This window comes from Alosa sapidissima, chromosome 7 (assembly GCF_018492685.1).
Source record: "Alosa sapidissima isolate fAloSap1 chromosome 7, fAloSap1.pri, whole genome shotgun sequence".
NCBI classification, from domain to species: Eukaryota; Metazoa; Chordata; class Actinopteri; order Clupeiformes; family Clupeidae; genus Alosa; species Alosa sapidissima.
The window spans coordinates 37,075,576-37,097,355 of record NC_055963.1 but is presented as its reverse complement, the minus strand read 5'-3'; the positions used below and the strand labels follow the sequence as shown (position 1 = coordinate 37,097,355).

The window sequence follows — 21,780 nt, the reverse complement described above, 5'->3', positions numbered from 1 at the left end:
GGGGTGCCTAGAGGGACTGGGCATAAATAATGAAAACATTTTTTTTTTACCAATATTAGCTTTTGAGATGTCTAAGTAGGGTTTTTTAGGGGTGCTGAATCTATCCCAGGCATTCGTTTTGTGTAAAAATTACTCCAAGTACAAAAATCCATAACAAGTGGTTTTATTGAACAATTACAAAACAAAACTTCCTTAACTCATTGAGTGCCAAAAACGTAATATTAAGTTTTTCCTTCCCATGCGTTGAGTGCCAAAAATGTAATATTACGTTTATTACGTATAACGCATTTCCTTCCCATGCGTTGATTGCCAAGTGTGCTCTGGAAATTCACAATTTCGTCGCCGTTCACAATTTCGTCGACTCCTACAGCAGCAAAGATGGCAACATTTCCGGAAAGGTACTGGCTTGATGAAATTCATTCTGGACTCTCTATCCGACCACATAAAGACCTCGGGATACTTCGGTTTGGCTTTAGGGACCCTCTACTCACTACGACGTAAGTGCAATGTTGTTTGGAACTGTAGAAGAGGTATAAAAATAGCGTTTTGTAGCGGCGAAATAATATGCCCTTCTCACTTCCACGCTAACGAGCTTTGACTAAAAACGGTAACATCGAACTTTCTCAAAACACATCCGAATGACATGATTTGGATGTCAACTCAACGTATGTACTCCCAATCATCCGTAAATCGATCTAAAGTGCATTTTACTCCGGATAATTCCTTTAATGTCTAAACCACTGGCAACACAAGTGAGTACACCCCTGAAGTGAAAGTGAAAATGTCCAAATTGGGCCCAATTAGCCATTTTCCCTCCCTAGTGTCATGTGACTCATTAGTGTTACAAGATCTCCGGGGTGAATGGGGAGCAGGTGTGTTATGTGGTGTTATCCCAGAAGGAAGCCTCTTCTAAAGATGATGCACAAGAAAGCTCACAAACAGTTTGCTGAAGACGAGCAGACTAAGGACATGGATAACTGGAACCATGTCCTGTGGTCTAATGAGACCAAGGTTCAGATGGTGTCAAGCGTGTGTGGCGGGAACCAGGTGAGGAGTACAAAGTCAAGTGTGTCTTGCCTACAGTCAAGCATGGTGGTGGGAGTGTCATGGTCTGGGGCTGCATGAGTGCTGCACTGGGGAGCTACAGTTCAATGAGGGAACCATGAATGCCATCATGTACTGTGACATACTGAAGCAGAGCATGTTCCCATCCCTTCGTAAACTGGGCCACAGGGCAGTATTCCAAAATGATAACGACCCCAAACACACCTCCAAGACTGCCTCGCTAAAGAAGCTGAGGGTAAAGGTAATGGACTGGCCAAGCATGTCTCCAGACCTAAACCCTTTTGTATTGAGCATCTGTAAGGGATCCTCAAATGGAAGATGGAGGAGTGCAAGGTCTCTTAATATCCACAACATGATGTAACCATGGAGTGAAAGAGGATTCCAGTGGCAACCTGTGAAGCTGTGGTGAATTCCATGTCCAAGAGGGTTAAGGCACTGCTGGAAAATAATAGTGGCCACACAAAATATTAACACTTTAGGGAAAAATTTAGACATTTTCACTTGGGGTGTTCTCACTTTTGTTGCCAGCGGTATAGACATTAATGGCTGTGTGTTGAGTTATTTTGAGGGGACAACAAATGTACACTGTTATACAAGCTGTACACTTACTATACATTGTAGCAAAGTGTAATTTCTTCAGTGTTGTCCCATGAAAAGATATAATAAATATTTACAAAAATATTAACTCAGTTTTGTCCTCATGAGTTTTACATTTTGTTGATCACCGTCCACCCTCCGCATTGGACTCTCTCTCTTTCTCACACACACACACACACACCACACACTAGGGGTGTAACGGTTCATGTATTCGTATTGAACCGAAACGGTACGGGCGTCACGGTTCGGTGCATGAATTTACACGGAGAATACACGGTATAAAAATACATAAAACTTGTGTGCAGATTAAATAATGTCATGCGCAATTACGTTGCGAGAGTTACAGGAGTAATTAAGTAGCGAGAGTTACAGGAGTTCTTTAGCGACACCTAACGCTAATCTGTAGCCTCGCCCAGAGCCCGTCTACGGAGAGCCTGGCCACTCCGTATTAAGTCCCATTGTACCGAATTTTGGTTGCAGTTCCACCAGATATCCACTGGGGGCGATCGCCATGAGTACAGAATGAATGTGAGTCAATGGAGCTAGACGGCTAAATTTGTCTCTTTCACCTGATTGTCGTTGACAAATATCAGATTTGATTGTAGTTTGTATAACTTCAACATGGGTTATAGGTCAAAAGTTGAATGAACAAGTACTTATGTCCTTTTGATTTCTTACAGTTTGGGTCATTGTTGCCCATAACACGCTAGCATTGTGCTAATCAGTGACGTCATTGACACGTTTGAAAGGCTTTTTAGAACAATTAAGTGAAAAATATAATACTCCACCAAGTGTATTTTCTTTGCCTCCCCTTTCGAATATAATATTCAAATTACTTTAAAAAAAATTATATCCCGAGAAAAGTGGATTTTGAGGGGTACAGCTCCATAGACCTCCATGCATTCTGCACTCGTGGACGAGCGCCTTCATGTGGAACCACAGAAGGAACTGCAACCAGTTTAGAAACCGGAAGTTTTCCGAGAGTGGCAGTTCTCCCCTTATTAGACATTCTCTGCCTCGCCATAGCTCTGAAGCTCTGATTGGCGCCTATGTTTTTTTTTTTTTGTCAGGTCGTCGGTCGAGTCGACCCACAAGAGTTAGAGGATCTGCTGGTCTCTTTAAGATCGCAAGTTTGAGAACTTCAGTTACCCCTGCGCTTCAGCAGCCTTTAGATACACATACAAATAGGGCCAAAACCTATGGCTTAAATTAAATGATTTCGTAATGACAGAAAGCTATGTAAATCGCGTGTGTACCGTTACACCCCTACCACCCACACACACTTTGCGTGTATCACAGATAGTTTTGTCTCAACATGGTGTATGTGAGAAAGGACATTTTGCATGTGTGTGTATATGTGCGTGTGTGTGTGAGAGAGAGACAGTATCAGTGAAGGTGTGAACTTTCTTATGTGTGTGTGTGTGGTTGTGAATGTGTTTGTGAGAGACTCAATGTGCAGAGATGTGTGTGTGTGTGAGAGAGAGAAAAGAGTGTCCAATGTGGAGGGTGAACAGAGAGCAACATGTAAAACAAAATGTAAAACTCATGAGGACAACATAACTAGTATCAAGCCTTAGAAACTACCTCCGACTACAGGAGGTGCAGCACAGCACTCTCTGCAGGCATATCTCCAGACCAGAGATTGGCTACTGCTACAAAGTCCATCACTAGATGTCCTTGAGTGTGGATAGAAACAATGAGAACATGGTTATGCACCAGTCCTACACCAGATCCCATTGCACCGGACTATCTTCTGAAGTTCGTCAGCTGCAACTGTGCAGGCGTCTGTGACACTCTCAGGTGCTGCTGTAAAAAGCAAGGAGTCAAGTGTATTTCTGCTGGTGGAAACTGTAATGGTAACTCAGCCAGATAAAGTATAGTATATTTTGATCCCGTGAGGGAAATTTGGTCTCTGCATTTATCCCAATCCGTGAAACACAAACAGCACACAGTGAACACACAGTGAGGTGAAGCACACACTAATCCCGGCGCAGTGAGCTGCCTGCAACAACAGTGGCGCTCGGATAGCAGTGAGGGCTTAGGTGCCTTGCTCAAGGGCACTTCAGCCGCGCCTGCTGGTCGGGGTTCGAACCGGCAACCCTCCGGTAACAAGTCTGAAGCGCTAACCAGTAGGCCACGGCTGCCCCCTAAAGATGATAACAGGAGTGAGGGAGTGCAGGGGAGTAGAGAAAGTTTTGTTTAGTAATTGTTCAATAAAACTTGTTATAGATTTTTTATGGACTTGGAGTCATTTTTACTCAGAACTAATGACTGGGATAGATTCAGCACCCCTAAAAACCCCTAGTTAGACATCTCAAAAGCTAATGGTAAAAAAAATGTTTTCATTATTTTCGCCCAGTCCCTCTGGGCACCCCAAACTTGATGGGCTCTCCAGGTGTTTCCCCGAGGATTTGGCCATGAATAAATTGGGAGGTGTTATACTATAGGAACACATAGTAAAAAAAGCTATTGGTAAGACATTTATTTGCAGATTGGCAAAAAAATGCTTAACTTTCCCTTCTAACTTCAAATTAGGCTACGAAACAAACAAGCCATTTATAAAAATGATTTAAAAAAAATAGTGACAGTAACATACAGCTGTACGTTGGATTAAACACAAAAAGGCACATTTGGACAAATATCGGCCAAAACAATATGAGTTGGCCAATATTGATATGCACCGATACGTTTAAAAATGGCCGATATATCAGCCAAACCGATATATCGGTCTACCTCTAGTTGGCAGCCTAGGCTCCGAAAACTGGAAACAAAGAAAGTTGGGGCAGCCTGCCCCCTTAACAGAAATTAAGCCCTGTGTGGAGTGTTTCTTCAAATCATAAGAAACTTCAAATAATAGCCCAGGCTTTTATTTTCCAAAATTGCCGAACTGCACCGGCAGTATTTCAGACAGGCGTCTATATGAGACAGGCCTTAAATTCCTTTCACCCAAAACTTTTCCTCTGCAGAGATGGGATATATGATCAAATTAATTATTTCAAGTACACAGCTGTTTAAAAACAGCCCTCACTGATGCACTTATTCTTACTGTACTCTACCTTTTTTGTCCTAGAATTGTTGAGAGAATTGCTTTAAAACTTAAACTGTTTACCATGTTGTTAGTCATTTTGGTTAAAAATGCGTCAGCCAAATGTAATGTAATGTAATGAATGCCTACCCATATTAGTAGGTTATCCAATGATGGGCTTCAATAATGGATCATTCATTTAGTATTGTGATAATGATCCAAATAGTGGGGAAAGTTGGGATGGATAAAACACGTTTTAATCAAACGTAATTTACAAAGAGGTCTACCACACTGAAAGCTAATATTTTCTCACTAGCAAACTATGCTCTGTCAAATACAGTTGCATTTTCAGCCCAGACTAAAACCATTCAGGAATTATTTAAGCAAAAGTGGGCCGTGTGTTATGTTTCATTCGTCCCTCCTTGTCGGCTACAGTTGCCTACAGATCACGCTCTAAAAATATCCTCCGTTGTGAAGTTTTTAATAAATATTTAATTGTAGACTAGAACATTTTAAGAATGTACAGTATGTAGCCATATATCTGTAACATATGGGAAGTTCGGTCTGGCATTGCTCCGATGTGGAGCAACTATGCTCGCCCAGAGCTGGGCGGACCAATCAAATCAGGCTTTACAATGATGGACAGGTGAGCAACAGCGCCTGGTCTATCACGTCATCTGAGCACGCTTAGGTTGATTATGTTTGCAACAAAAACGCTGTGGCTAGAAGGAGACAGATGGCTTCTAAGACCCCATATGGAAAATGCATATTATTTCAATGAGGTTAATCACTGAAAACAATTATTTCTGAAAACTTTGGGCAAAGTTGAGATGTGGGAAAACTCATGGTTTCACTTTCATCAAGGGAAAACAGCGTGTTGCGTTGTGACATGTTGTTCCCTCATTCGTTTGAAATCTCTGATTGACCACCTGTTCGAGGGATTTGCGACAGCCTTTCCCAGCTGTTTATAACATGTTTGTAGCATATCAGTGTTCAACGGAATTATTTTTAAAAACAGGGGATATAGGCTATCATTTTTATTCCTAATAGCCTACCCTACTACGTATCTCTTAGATTTCGCTAATGAGTGTTGTAGGAGATATTGATTGCACAATAACTTTTACAAAAGACCAGAAAACAATGTTAAGGCATTTGTGGAGAGGAAGGATGGTTCGTGTGTTCTTCCTACATCTCACTTCCTACATCTCACGAAAAGCTATTTCGTTGCTCTGATTGGTTAGGTTTATCCAATTGAGTGAAGAGGCATTCCCCCCCTGTATCGGTTGAAACACGCCTCATAATTACGTCCCAATGGAGCAGTATCAGACTCATATTCTGACTAGAATTGAGTATGGCTACGTCAGGCTATTGATATTGGTGATCCCTTACAAATTGTAGCTGAGTCACATTTTAGCCTTTGGATCCGAATCCCTTTGCCATTCAATCTTTAAACAACAGTGGAAACGGAGCATTAACAATTGTTATTGATTTGTTAAATGTACGCAGAGGAGGGGCAGCGGAGCCGTTATGAGAGAGTGGGGCGGGGCAAGGAAAGGCTGCGTGCGTAAAAAACACAGCTCAATTAAAAGATTTTATCTCATTTAAGTAGTACAACATAGAACATTATTGAGTGACGGCCACTGTTGATTTTATGGCGGCCCGCCACAGATTAGTCAATGTATGGGAAACACTGTTGATTTTTGGGACAAAATCTTTTTGTTCAGGTCAGGGCTGGTTCAAATTATTATGCCTGGACTTTTAAAACAGCAGACTTACAAGTAGACAATTGTGGAATTAATATGTACATAAGAGGAAAATATATTCATTTTATTGGTTTTGTTTAAAATCAAACTTTATGAAATGGGTTTGGGACAGTCACGCCATATGAGCTTTTTCTGGTTTGGCTGAAAATTGTGAAAAACAGGAATATGACTGGCATGAATGGTCTATATGTTAGGCTTAATATAAAACAGCTTTTTCTGAATAATATAGAATTTTTTCCAGCAGCGGTGCTGTTGATCGTAGGAAGGCCCCCCCCCCCCCCCCCCCCCCCAAAAAAAAAAGAGAACATTTTGAAAAAATGACTCCTTAAATGGTGACTGCTGGTGGATTTTGTGAAAGACAGATTGGGTTACACATTATGACATCACCATCAACACAAGCATTTACACAGCATGATTATTGCAGTACAGGATTATTCATGTTTTTCTTTCACCTTTTTCATTTACATTATTAGTAATTACTACTGTACAACTGTACACTGTAGGCCACTGTACAAACTATTACTATTTAGAATATACAGTGCTGTGCATAAGTTAAGACATTTATTTATATAATAACATTTATTTATTTACGATACATGATACATTAAAAAATAATTGATGTCCTATTTTTTTATTTTTTATTAAGGCATTAAAACAAAAGGCAAAATATGTTTTTTATTCCTCCCTTTAGTCAATTTCAGCATGGGTGTCTTAACTTTTGCACAGCACTGTATAAACTATATAGACTTCTCTTTCATGACATTACACTGTATTGGTGCTGTGCAAGTCGAATTGAGTGCCTGTCACTTTAATGCCGTGAGGCCCGTGAGGCTTGCTTGATTCTCACGGTTTTAAGCTAACTTAGTAGCGTTGTTGTGCATGGTGCATATGTGGATGAAATAAATTATGTTTCCCATGTCATTTGGTAAAATAAATGGTCAAAAACTCGAAGAAAATCTATCTTGGATTATAGCAGATAAGTGTCTTGTATCATATCTATAATTTTGGTGAGCTCTTATCTACAGGAATTACAAACTATCTCAGATGTAAATGGTTGCGTATCCTATTACTCAAATTCAATTAAACCCACTAATAGGCTAGCTAGACCTTAGTTTCACAGCCTAGGTATGTTAGCAACACAGGGCTTGAAAGCATTGCCTCTATCACAAACAAAAACGAAACAATGCGTGGAATTTATCTGGGAATAGGCTACCGAAGGTAGGGGCGAGCTAACTCGCTGGCGTGTTTAATTTGGTTCCTTGGTTAACATAATGTAGACTACGTTTTTTGCACAAAATTGCATCTATTAATAAACTTAAACATGAACACAAACAAGAGTGATCTCCTGTGGAATCCCTGACTGCGCCTTCAACGTTAGCCTACTACTATTTGTTGACATGAAACCTGAACGAACGGCAGCCTAAAGTTCACTTGCGTCTATTTTTATTAGGCAACTTTTTTTGCAGTGGCGCTTGAATTCCAGGAGCGGCGCTGCGCCGCTGATGAATACATTGTAGGGAAAACACTATACTCTGATGAGCTAGATAGTACGGCAAAGTGTTACAATCTGAAGTTGATGGCAGCTGGATTGACCAGGCTTTACCACACGTGAAACACTGCCCATGCATACCGTTTTTGCCATGAGATTCCGTTCTCAAGCTTAATCTTGACATATCAATCATTCAGTGTTACTATTAATTATTTCTTTGTCTCTCTCTCTCTTTAGCCAAAAGCAACAGAAAGCTGACATTTCTTTATCTTGCAAATGATGTGATCCAGAACAGTAAGAAGAAAGGTCCTGAGTTTACTCGAGATTTTGAGGGTGTTCTTGTAGATGCCTGTTCTCATGTTGCAAGGTGAGTGGAAAAGGCTCTCTATCTATCTCTACTATCTTATTATCCTAAGCTGTGAGTACTTATGGTATGGGTTCTTCAATGGCTGATGCCGATCTTCGGTTTCAGCCAATAGCTGATATATGCTGCAGATTTCTTTCGCCATATGATAAAATGTAACACTAATAATAACTAAAGATGCACAAAATTACTCAACTTAACAAAAACATTTATTGAACACCTATGATCTGTCACTTATGATCAATCTGTATTTTGTGTCTACACTGCACTTATGCACTTTAAGTGAAAAATTATGTATTAACAATATCTTGATTTAATAAATATATTAAACTGAAACGACCTAAACTGAAAGATTTTTTAAAAAATACTAATAATAAGTTTACTATTTTTTAGTATATTGTCTTCAAATTCAAGTCATGATATGATTTCTATGGCTGTCAAAATTAACACGTTAATTGCCACGATTCATTTTTAAATACATAACGCTTTAAAAAATATTAATGAAATTAACGCATTTTGTTGACCTACTTCCTTTGTGGGGGGCTGACGTCACATAATGGAAGCCACGAAACTTGCAGTTGCAGCCTCTCTCTCTCTCTCACACTCATCATATGCCCAAACTTTATCCTAGTTTGATATAGTTACAAGTGAATATGCAATCGGTTTGTCAAAACACATATACAAAAAAAAGCAACAGTTTTTACGATGCTAATAGAACTCCATGTAAAAGACGATTTGTGAATGACGTGGCGGAAATTTCACCGCGAAGTCACTGAACATTAGCCTACTTCCTAATTGCTAATTGGATCATAAATTTGAGTTCGATGGACAGTGGTGCCATGTGTGTGCGCTGCTGTACACTGTAAGTGAAAACAAGTGCTGTGCTGTCCCAATCTTGGCTTAGATTGATCCCTTACCCACTTAAAAGGCTAACGGAGGAGAATCTCTCTTTCTCCCTCCCTCTCTCCCTCTCACTCAGAGACACGCACACACACACACACCCCACCTCACACACCAACACCAAACACACACTCTCTGTTGTCCTCTCTCCATCTGTCATTCTCTGTCCATCTTATATTTATTTGTTATGAACAATGAATACAGATCTTGGCACATACAAAATTGGCTCTTTACTGGCCTAAGTTTTTCCTCAGAAACTACATAGTTCTGTGGGTAGTTTATGATGCTATTAAACAGTTGTCACAAATATACAACCTTTGACAGCCTTAATGATTTCATTATTCCACGTGTACATTACAATCTACTACATTAAAAAAACAAAAAAAAACACTAGTGATTGGTGCATAATAGTAGTAATAGTACAAGGCTCAAAACTAAGGTTGTCAGCATTAACCCATTAATCGCGATGAGATTAAGGACCTAGTACAACACGTTATTTAAAAAACAAAAATTTTATTTGAACAACAAATTGTTTAATTGTAACTGTGTGCCGCCAAATAATCTTTATTTTACTCTGTTTACCGGTCACCGACCCTCACTTGGCTGTTACTATCAAAGATTCTTGATGAACTTTTTTTAGTATCATTTTTGGGCTTTTTGCCTTTACTTCCGATAGGACAGTGAAGAGTGACAGGAAGTGAGTGGGAGAGAGAGATGGGGAAATGACTGCAGGTCGGACTTAAACCTGGGTCCCTGTGGGCACCTGGACCCGTACAGAGCATGGGGGCTGCAAGCTGTTGCACCACAGAGCCCCCCCTTGATTACTAACTTGAAGTGCTTCAGTGATAATTCCATTTTATACAAGGTGCATATTGCTAGCCATGGTATTCTACTCTAAACAAAGACTATGTTACCATCACTAGAAACTAATTTTGCTAAAGTAAACTGCCAACTCGTTTTCTGTATGATCTACGTCTTCAGGCTACCTGTTAAATGTATTGCTGAATTAACTTTTAAAACACCACGGAATAAAAGAGTCTTAAAGGTTGTATCAGCGATTTAGGGCTGGGCATCGTTCAAAATCTTTCGATCCGTTGCCAATTTCAATACCTCAGTTTCGATGCCGGTTCCTTAACGATACTTTTTTCGATACCATGTTTTAAAATCCATTACAACATTAACAAAAATACATTGAACACAAAACTTTTATTTTCCACCTTAATTGTGGTAACACTGCTCACTGGTTGTGCTTTTGGATAGTCAGACACGTAGGATTGGTATCAATCCGAACTTGGCCAAAATTAACAAAAAAAAGAGAAACCTTTTTGCCACAACATGAACATATTCTAAATAATAAATAAATAAACAAATGACATTGTGTGCAGGGTAATATTGAGCTAACTATAATGCAAAGAAATGTAAACACAATATTAAAAATAATCGCATATCAGACTGGTGTGTACAATGTTCAGGCAGACACTGCACGTCAAAAGTTCCGCTCTAGAATCTTTGCTGCACGTATATGACATATTCGTTTGTAAAAGTATGCGTTTGAGGGAGCTAAAACTTTGTTTACGTGTAAACGAAAGGGCCAAAGCGTTTATACAAATATCTAGATACGTGTAAATGAGCCCTAAGATAGGCAATCAAGCACCTCTACTCTATTATAATGTCACAATGGCCAATGTTAAATTATGGGAAATTTATTTTTTGTTTTTAATTAATATCTCAAAAAGTATAATATAGACAAAAAGAAAAAATACATATGTCAAATGTCCTTTTCAAGAACTACATGGCAAATTTAAAACCAAATTTCTATGTTCAGTGGGTCAAGCTGAATTAATCCTGGATGAATTTAAAAAAAAAAACCTGAATAACAAAACGGTGTATTACTTTGCATGCACTGTAGTAAGATGTATGTATATATGTATACTGTATATTTTTGAAGTGATATTTTAAATTTTAAATGTTTTTATCTGTCCTTTCTATTGTTTTTTTAATGCATGACCTTTGTAAACTCGTCGTCATTGTAAATGAGGGAAACCTCAATGCCCTACGAGTGTAAATAAAGGTTTGAATGAATGAATGAAGAAGTATAAGGCACATAGGAATAACAGTACAGATAGATGTAGATCTGAATTATGATTATTCATAAAGAAATATTGGATGCATTTATTTATTTTCATTTTAGAATTTGATTAATTATTTATTTACACAAGTCAATTTTGTCCTTCGTAAGAATATGCCCAGATTTGGGCTAAACATTTTCTTGAATACTTTCAAATTTATTGTTATCATATTTGAATAATTATGCTGCTGAGATGTGAATTCTGAACACAGTTGTAGATGCTGATTATTCTTCCCAATTGTCATCAGGGAGGCAGATGAAGGCTGTAAAAGGCCCATGGAGAGACTTCTAACTATCTGGCAGGAACGCAGCTTGTACCGTGCTGACTTCATCCAGCAGTTAAAGCTGGCCATTGAGGACTCCAACAGCCCAAAACAAAAATCAGCAGGTAAGGATTGGTAGAATGGTCAGGAGTTTGCAGTTTAAACTTTTCAGCCTTTATGGAACTTAAAACTGAAAACAAAACAAAATAAAAATGATTACTTTATGAAAGCTGAAGTTTTGTGCTGATTTCACACAATTTTTTTAATGGCTTTACTTAATAATGTTTAAGGTGTTTCACAGATTTCCACATGAATTAGTTAATTTTGTGTCACCTGAACAACCCTCTGGAGCTTGCTATGTTGCTGAAAACCATACCACATTGTTATTTTTTGCTGAAAACCATGCCAATGACTTGTGTTTTTGTCATAGAAAGAGGAAACTGTCAGCAGTCCACTTTCAAATTGGCAAACTTGATTTTGTATGAGGGGTGTAAAATCCTATGCAGTGCTTGATGACACTCACTCACTCACTCACTCCTATCAGATCATTTTTTACCCCTTTTTCAATAACTTTAAATAGCATAAATCAAAAAAACGAAAGGTTAAAGTACCTCAACAATGTTTTTCGAACCTGCCTGAACAACCCTGTCCGGAGCGCCCCATATGTATGGCTGTTACTTTACAAACACAAGCATATTGCACAATGGCTTTGTTTTGACATTTTGGTAGCATGTGGGATGAAAACAAACTTGCACTGTTGCTCTTCAATTGTGAGCAGAGACTTGATCCAGATACACGTAATTGAGGTGGTGTTATTCAACAAGTCGCACGATTCCATCACACTGTGCAGGACATTCTGATTGGCTCACTGAAGCAGATGTTGGCAGCCCTAGGCAGCCCATAAACAAAGCTCTGTATTTCAGTATGACGGCTGACTGGAATCCTTGTGCTGTAGGTAGGGGATTATCAAGGTGATTTTGGTGATCAGCAGCCCAAAATCTATACTCAGATGTCAATGCCCACGCATGCTTGGACAGAACAAAACAGCTTGCTCTGTGCACATAAAATATCAAGAAGCACATGATATGAAAAAATAGACAATAACAACAAAATTGGTATGTTATGCAAAATCGTTAGGTGTTTTTCATGATCAGGATCCCAAAATTCCTAAAATGCATTCAAAAGTGCTCAGAAAGCACCAGTGTAATCAATTCTAAATGGGCTATGATTAATTTAGTTTTGCTTAAAAGGGAAAATCTTATTCGATCTACGCTAGATGTTTTGTATTGGGCTTACTTTAATGGAATGATGGTTCTTATTTGTAGAGAGGTGAAATAGATAACCTACTACCTAGCTAGTTAACATACTTGCTAATTCGTTCCAGCACTGTTTCCGGACACGCTCATACAGAGCAATGTTGAACTCTGAGTGTGTCAAGTTTAAGTTGGGACCTTTAGGGTCCGTTCGGGGGGGGGGGGGGGTCACCAAAATGTTGTATTCATGAAAACAGCAAAATTTCAAGTGGCTTGTTTGGTGCATATTTTCCATGTAGCTCTCTCACACTTCTGGTACCCCTCTGCACATTACGTTTATCCCTCATTTCCTTCTTTCTTGCAGAGTAGCCTAGGGAGTAAAATAAAGGCCTCGCACTGTGGCTTGCAAAGAGACTCAGTGGAGACTGAGGGTCATCTAGGCATAGGCGCCATATTACGTTCTCTTTCGTTCCATAGCTGTCAACATTGAAAATAAGGGAGATTTCCCGGTTTTGTCACCCAAAATACGGAAAATGTCAACATTCGTCTCCATTAACGTTGGAAGGGTTGCAGTAGTAGCAACAAAGTAGCTTACTTAATTCATGCCTAACAGCCTATATTCATTTGGTCAACTTTATACAGCCCTTAAAAGGCAAAACGGCAAACCCTCAATAAAACCCAAAACACATGCCACAAAACAGATTTGTAGATACAAAACATTTCATTGCAATTCATACACCACTCAGATTGGAAATTACAGGGATTGCAGGTCATTAATTAAAGCCTGGAACACACCAAGCCAATGGCAGGCTAGTTGGCGAGTCTGTGCCCCTAGTTTTTGTGATGCATCCTGCACTGTTGACACCATGAGACGTTGAGCTACTGATGATCTCCTGTTGCTTACCTGTAGTGTAATCGTCAATTTCCCCTATGGAGATACAATCCCAGTTCGTAGTGTTTTGCCTCGTGATGACTAAATCTGCCTCTTTCTTTCCTCCACAACCAAAGGACCAAGGACTGACAACACCAGTGCCATTTGCAATGTCTTATCAGACATATTCTTAACTAGATGACATGTACGGCATAGTGGTACAAAATATGACCGCCGCTCAGTCCTGTACATCCTCTCCGCGAAAAAGAATGCTTGTCAATATGTCTCCATCTCCTACTCCTACCCCTACTCTTGCATTTTTTGTGAATGCTTGTCTGTGTGCGTGTGTATGCGTGCATGTGTGTGTTTATATGTGTGTGAGAGAGAGAGAGAGAGTGTGAGACAGTCCTGCCTAGTAGCTTCTCTCGTCATCATCCTCTACCAGCAACCCTTCGCTCAACTCCCCCATCTACAGGCCAATGGGTGTACAGTCACTAAATATAGACGTAAATTCATTTATTTTCAGAACATCTCAACTGATAGGGACTATTAAAGTGTAAGTTCAGTGTAAATTGACCAATAGCCCTGTTGTATAAGCTCACCACATGCAGCCCATCGGAAAAAGAATGAGACAATTGGGACAATGTAGGCCAAGTTATGGACAGGCAGACCCATGGGGGCATCAAAACTGGAACTGAAAGTATCTCCCCACTGCCCCAATGGGTCTGCTTTAAGCTGCCTGTCCATAACTTGGCCTATGTTGTCCCAAATTGTCTCATTCTTTTTCATATGGGGTGCATGTGATGAGCTTGAACAAGACTATGGGTCAATTTACACTGAACTTACACTTTAATAGTCCCTCAGTTGAGATGTTCCCGACAATCCCTATATGACCGCTATGCTAGCAGCAGTCATAATTAAAAGTAGCTGTATTGCATGACCATTTTTGGCAAACACTGCCTTGTTTACTTTTTGGATATTTTTGTTTTCCTATTTCCTCATATTACACAGGCCCAGAATGTATGTGCGTGCTAGTTGGTTGTCAGCAATAACCTGTGATTAACCTGACCGATTAACCTGTTTTGGCCCTGTGGAACCTGATATTGGATTTTTTAATTATATTGAGTTATATTTGTCAAGTCATATGGTCATTCCTGAAATGGTTTTCATCAAGAATGTGTCAGACATGTTTGTGTGGTCTGCAGAGGACAAAAAGGCCACTAAAAGAGCCTTCCAAAAGATCCAGGAGGAGGAAGAGGAGGAGGAGGATGACTACAGAGCACATTATTCTCCAAAGGATCCAGATGGCAGTGGACCACAACTGGTATGAATGCATTACATTTTGTGAAATATGCTGTGCAGACACATTATATTGTACCCATTGTTTGACCATTAGATGCCAACGTTCTCCCTCAGAAAACAGAAGCTAAGCGTAGTCCATTTTAAAGGTGCTCTGAGCGATGTCACAGTTTCTACGCTAACATTTTTTGTCACATACAGCAAACATCTCACAAACAGCTAGCTGCCTGTCCCCTGAATACACTGTAAAAAAAGGCCTTTGTAGACAGCCCAGGCCCCAAAAAACGGCAACAAAAACACCCTGGTACAGCCTGGACCATGAAATATAATAAACTTTTCCAGCCATTCACCGACGATTTGCGTGTTCAGGAGAGTTTCAGTTGCACGGGAGGGAGGAGCGAGCTAGCTCTCTGTTTTGTTTGAACGTCAACAGAAGTGACGTTACCCAACATCGCTTAGTGCACCTTTAAGTTTTCCCCGGATAATATAGTCTATTATTTATGTTACTGAGCAGTGTTTCCCCTACAATTTTTTCCACCAGCGGTGCTGTTAGTTGTAGGAGATTGTAAACCAAGCTCATCTGCTGTGAAAAAAATATGTAATTTACAAAGCATGATTATTGCAGTACTTGAACTGTTCACAGGATAATTCATGTTTTTCTTTTGTGTAAATTTTCACCTTTTTTATTATCATTCATTTACATTATTTATTATTACTTACATTATTATTAGACCAGTCAAGAAACACATCTCACTACACACACGCATACAATCTGGCTCTCTTAACTCATTGAATGCCAAGCTGTTTTCGGGAGCTTTGTCCTAGAGTGCCAGCAATCTAGACCATTGTTGATGATTTTTGTACAGCCACAGCATATTCTGTGTTATAGCTATGAACACATACAATGGCTCGATTAAAAGGTGAGACTTCAAGCTCTCGGTGGATGCAAACCGTGTATTTCTACACGCCTCTGTTCCTGAGAAATCCCAAGCTAAACAGTGGCTAGTTTTCATCAAAATCGCTGTTTTTTTTTTCTAGAAATAGAGATATAACATCTTTCATGAAATATGAAGTGTTGCCTGTTACTTACTTGTGTAAACTTTCCGGGAAGTGATCAGCGAGACTTGGCGAGACTGCCACCTAGTGATAGACTACGAAAATGGCCTGGTTTTGACCTGACGTGCATGCGTCACTGATTCGACCCAAAGCGGCATCCGAGTTATGATAAAATGTCCAGATAAAATGTCCAGATTGTGCGTTTTCATGAGTTTTCGATCGTCATATATTTCATTTCCATTCATCACAGAGTTCCCAAAATCACATATAAGGTGTGTTAGAGTGTCTAGTTTCGTAATTAAAAAAAAAAGCTTAAAACGTAATATTACGTTTTTGGCACTCAATGAGTTAAGACTATAGATCCTGTTCAACTGTTTCCTCTGTCCACAACTGGTTCAAAATAAGTCCCCACTACAAAAATTCCCTATTAAATAATTTAACCAACTATTTAACTGTTCAACCATTCCAACTGTCAGTTGTCATCAACTATGACTCCCGCCATCTGTTTCCTCTGCCCACAACTGTTTCAAAATAAAAGTACTCACTACAATTATTCCCTATTAAATATTTTAACCGTTTAAAGTACTCAACTATTTAACTGTTTAGCTATTCAAACTGTCATTTGTCATCAACTATGTCTCCCGCAAAATAAGTCCTCACTACAATAATTCTATATTAAATAATTTAACCATTTTAACTATCCAACTGTTTAACTGTTCAGCCATTTCAACTCTCAGTTGTAATCATCTATGACTCCTGACAACTGTTTCCTCTGCCCACAACTGTTTCAAAATAAGTCCTCAGTACAATAATTCCTTATTAAATAATTTAACCATTTAAACTATCCAACTTTTTAACTGTTCAACTATTCCAACTGTGAGTTGTCATAAATTATAACTCCCGCCAACTGTTTCCTCTGTCCTCAACTGTTTCAAAATAAAAGTCCTCACTACAATAATTCCCTATCAAATAACCTAACCATTTTCACTATCCGACTATTTAACTGTTGAGCCATTTTAACTGCCAGTTGTCATCAACTACAACTTCCACCAACTGTTTCCTCTGCCCACAACTGTTTCAAAATAAAAGTCCTCAATACAATAATTCGCTATTAAATAATTATGACCGCCGCGCAGCGAAGCGGCGGTCATATAGGTTTAGTCAGATTTGTTTTTTTGTTTTTTTGTTTTTTTTTTTGTTTTTCTTTTTCGCATGCCCAAATTTCCGTCAATGATTCCCGGGACACTGAAAGACCGGGGTACACGAAACTTGGTGGACATGTAACCCCACATGGATAGCATGGAACCATCGTTTTTCGTTTTGATCTGTAGCCCCCCCGCTGAATTGGACCCCCCGAAAGGAGGGTAGGGCAGACACAGTTTTCTGTGAATATCTCGAAAACCGCAGGGTTTAGGAGGACCATTTTTTTTTTGTATGTTGATCTCAAGGGGCCATGTCAACCCATTCCATAACCACTCATTTCATGTATAGCGCCACCTAGTTAAACACAAAAAAGTAAAAATGAGGTGGTGTAATTGAAGGTATCTGTGACCTAACATAGTCAAAACTGCACGAAATTGGAAGTGTAGGATCATTATGACACCCTCTGTATGCACGCCAAGTTTTGTGGAATTCCGTTCATGGGGGGCCACACAATAAATTAATTTATGTTACTATACACCAACTGGCCTGTAGGTGGCCGGAGACAGTTTTCTGTGAATATCTCGAGAACCGTAGGGCCTAGGAGGTCCACCTTTTTTTTGTATGTTGGTCTTAAGGGGGCATGTCAACCCATCCCATTACCACTTATTTCATGTATAGCGCCACCTAGTTAAAAATTAAAAAGCAAAAAATTAGGTGTTTTCATCACAATATCTCTGGCTGACAAGGTCAAAACTGCACAAAATTAAAAGTGTAGGATCATTATGACACCCTCCGAATGCATGCCATGTTTTGTGTACTTTCGGTCAATGGGGGCCCTACAATAAAATAACTTATGTGTACATTTAGTGACATACACCAACAAGGATTCCCGGGACACTGAAAGACCGGGGTACACAAAACTTGGTGGGCATGTACCCCCACATGGATAGCATGGAACCGTCATTTTTCGTTTTGATCTGCAGCCCCCCCGCTGGACTGGACCCCCCGAAAGGAGGGTAGGGCAGACACAGTTCTCTGTGGGCAGACACAGTTCTCTTTTATGGTATGTTGGTCTCAAGGGCCCACATCAACCTGGCTCATAATCACTCATTTGTGATTTGCACACCCCCCCCCCCCCACCCCCCGGTAAAAAATGAAAATGCAATATTATTCTGCTTTAATCGCCCCTATCTTCAGTTAAGATGTTCAGAACTGCACCAAATTTTATGTGTATGATTGACCTGGCATTCTCTGGGGGTCTGGGGGTATGCCAAGTTTCGTAGAATTTCATCCATGGGGGGCTCTAAAAAAATTAGGTTATGTGTACATTTAGTGACTGTACACTCATTGGCCTGTAAATGGCGGTGCACACATATACACATGCACACACACAGGCACCCACATACTATCGGTATTAGAACGGCCGATACATAATTACAAATTCAGTAGGATCAAAAGAAAGCCAAAATAAATATTCATCATCATCATCATGGCTGCATTTTCAGTATTGGCGATAAGTAGTCGTTTGTCCACTAGATGGCGCATCGTTGCAGTGAGACGTAATTTTGTTGGAAGTTAAAAGTGGGTTGGGGAAAAACAATGGACACTTCCTACAAGGACTGTAATTTACCGCAGCGAACATCTAATAAGGACAGGACGATATTCACATGAAGTGTAATTCCCATTTCTTCTTGAAGCCGAAATAAATCTGAGGATGTTTATCGGACATGCTTGGTTTTTACTGCAGGTACGTTAATCTTGTAATATCAATAAGGACCTAGGTAATGTTACCGTTAGCGTTGGTTGAGTGATGGAGACCCATTTGATTGATTGCATTTGTAGAAAACTATAAATGCGGTTATTCCAAGCAAATTGATAGCAGCACTGTTTGTATCTTTCGACTGACATTTATTGCACGTGCTACAAAATCATTCTGTTCAATGGAAGATTTACCAACGTTACACCGGTCTGATACAGTTTTGCCTATACATGCGTGAGACTGAGACGCCTGTTTATTTTGTTTTAAGTGCGTGCAGGGTGTGAGAGGGGAATCGATGTGCTTTGATTCCAGCTTGGTAGTTGTAGTCTGTGAAATTAAAAAGCACGTGTGTGTGTGAAGTATCCAAACAATGACACCTTCATTTCATTATGGCTGCTTTTAGCAACACACCTTAAGCTACTGTGTAGTGGGTCCCATTTAGAAGTGGCTACTTCATTCGCGCTTTCCTTGACTCATGGAGCTGCGTGAATGTTATTACAACTTTTCACCACGATATGGCAGTTTAAGTCCGCTTGATACTGTAAGTCGTAAGCCATTGGTTTCCAAAGGAGATTTTATTTGTGTCGCCAGCATAGCCTATTGACAATTTCTGTTGTAAATAGGCCTACCTTATAATCCTACCTGTAGCTTAGGGAAGCTAACAGCTTTCTATTAGGATCTAGTTTGTTAGTTACAGTTTTGTCATAACTCCCTAATGCATTTTTGCATTTAGAATAGCCAGAGCGTGTATATCTCAATCTGAAAATTAAACAATATCGGGTGCCTATGGACTAGGCTGGGTGAACCCAGCCTGATCTGCCCGCTATTTATTTTTTGATTTCTTAAAAGATTGAGCTTGGTCTGATGAAAGCCAGACTAGCCATGGACCTCAGTTACACAATGCAAGGGAACATGAATCAGCCTATATTTGCGAACAATAACGGACAAAAGCTCTTCAACTTTGGCCCGTTAAAATGTGTATGAACAGTCTAGCGACGCATTTCATCAAGGCCCATTTGGACATGTCAGTTATTTGTACCACTGGTTAGATGTAAAACAGCATTTCAGACTACTGTTACTTAATTTGTGCATTAACAATAACGTTTCAGACTACTGTTACTTAATTTGTGCATTGACAATAAAGTATTACATGAACTAAAGATGACTAAAATCTTATGTAGAAGAAGAAACATTCACAAAAAATCCATCCATCCAAAAATGACCTTTTGTTTTTGATAGCTGTTGAAAACGGCATAGAACTGACAGATGTTTTTGTTTATAAATACATAAAAAATAAATAAATAAATAAATAAATAAATAAATAAATAACATTATGCTGATACCTTTTGCTTTTCCCAAATACAATGTAGCCTACAGGTGTAAGTGACCTTTCATCAATCCAGTTGCAATGGATGAACTGTGATGAACTGCCCTACTTGTGATTGTTTAGAGATTTTAAAGGTTTTATAACAATGCTACATCTTCTTTGGCTATTCTACAATCTATTCACCTTTTCAGCACCAGTAGGCTACTTTCTGTGCAGCCGCACACACACACTCAGGCATGCCAAACAAGCATACACAAAAGTTTCAAGAGTGGGGGATGGAGTAAAATATGGAGACAAATTGAAGTGTGATTTATTTTCGCGGAATGGATGTACAGGACTGAGCGGCGGTCATATTTTGTACCGCGGTATGCGGTATGAACTAGATGCGGTACATCTAGTTTAACTATTTAACTGTTCAGCCATTCCAACTGTCAGTTGTCATCAACTATGACTCCCTACCAAACCAATCTCTATCTGACCTCCATCTTTTTACTTGGATTATATTTTAAACAATATTCAACAATATTTTTTTCAACAGCCATTTTTGCATTTTCATGCACTCGTAATTCCCTGGAATTACATTCTCTAGTTATTAATAAAGCCCTTACAGTGACAGTGCACAATTCATAAATTAGTTAAACAGTTAAACCTCACACCCATTTTAAGTCTTTTTTGCCCGACATTGCACATCACCTAATTAGAAGGGCACTGTTTCCACACACTTTGGCCCATCATCAAATGCTTGATCTCTTTTGAAAGCTGAGACCCTGTAGAATTCTCAGTCAGAGTGACTGTGGGATGTACTGGCAAAGAGTTACAGAGGCTTGAATGTTGAGTTTTCTTTCAGCCAGTAACATACATCTCTAGAACCACCCACCACACAGTCTGTCTATTTGTGGTACTATGGTACAGACAGAGGTATAGTTGAAAAGGGTAAAAGACACCTCACAGCACTCTTTCTCATGAGCGGCTGTCCTTTGACATCACACAAAATCTGTTGCATATAGGCTACTCAAGAAACTGTAATGTGTGTCTCATGACGCGAGTAAGTTTTGGTTTAATTCATGGCCTCGTTGAAAGCAACGTTGAACATACGAAACAGTGGTAGGCTACATCCTCTCCAGTTTTGTCAATCGTTACTTTAAATCCATATTTAACATAATCTTCACTGTGTTTTCTTTCTCATTTTTCACTGTTTCCTCCGAAGTTGTAGGCCTAGCTTTGTCTGAAGAGCATGTAGCAGATGCCTGTCCATCTGTCCTGACATCTGTTACTTTCCTTACTAAAATAGCGATCCTTGCTGGTGCTGGCTAACTTCACATTAGAAACGTTAGTTAACAGCTCCACTCCACTCCAAATTTCACCAAACTAAGCTTCTTTTCAACGAAACATCAATAACGTGCGGGATGCCGGTCTATTTCGCGCAGACTGTAGCCTACCTTATGAATGTGCATATGTGATGTTAAAACATACGTTAA

General features: G+C 39.5%; 1 protein-coding gene across 2 annotated transcripts in view; it reads left to right on the top strand.

The window, feature by feature from the left end:
• rprd1b (regulation of nuclear pre-mRNA domain containing 1B) overlaps positions 1–21,780 on the top strand; it is a 36,316-nt gene that overhangs the window by 8,544 nt on the left and 5,992 nt on the right. For both annotated transcript variants that reach the window (XM_042098262.1, XM_042098261.1), the window contains 3 exons: positions 8,177–8,306; positions 11,580–11,719; positions 14,924–15,042. In XM_042098262.1, the coding sequence (XP_041954196.1) occupies positions 8,177–8,306; positions 11,580–11,719; positions 14,924–15,042 (389 nt within the window). The remainder of the gene's footprint in view (positions 1–8,176; positions 8,307–11,579; positions 11,720–14,923; positions 15,043–21,780) is intronic.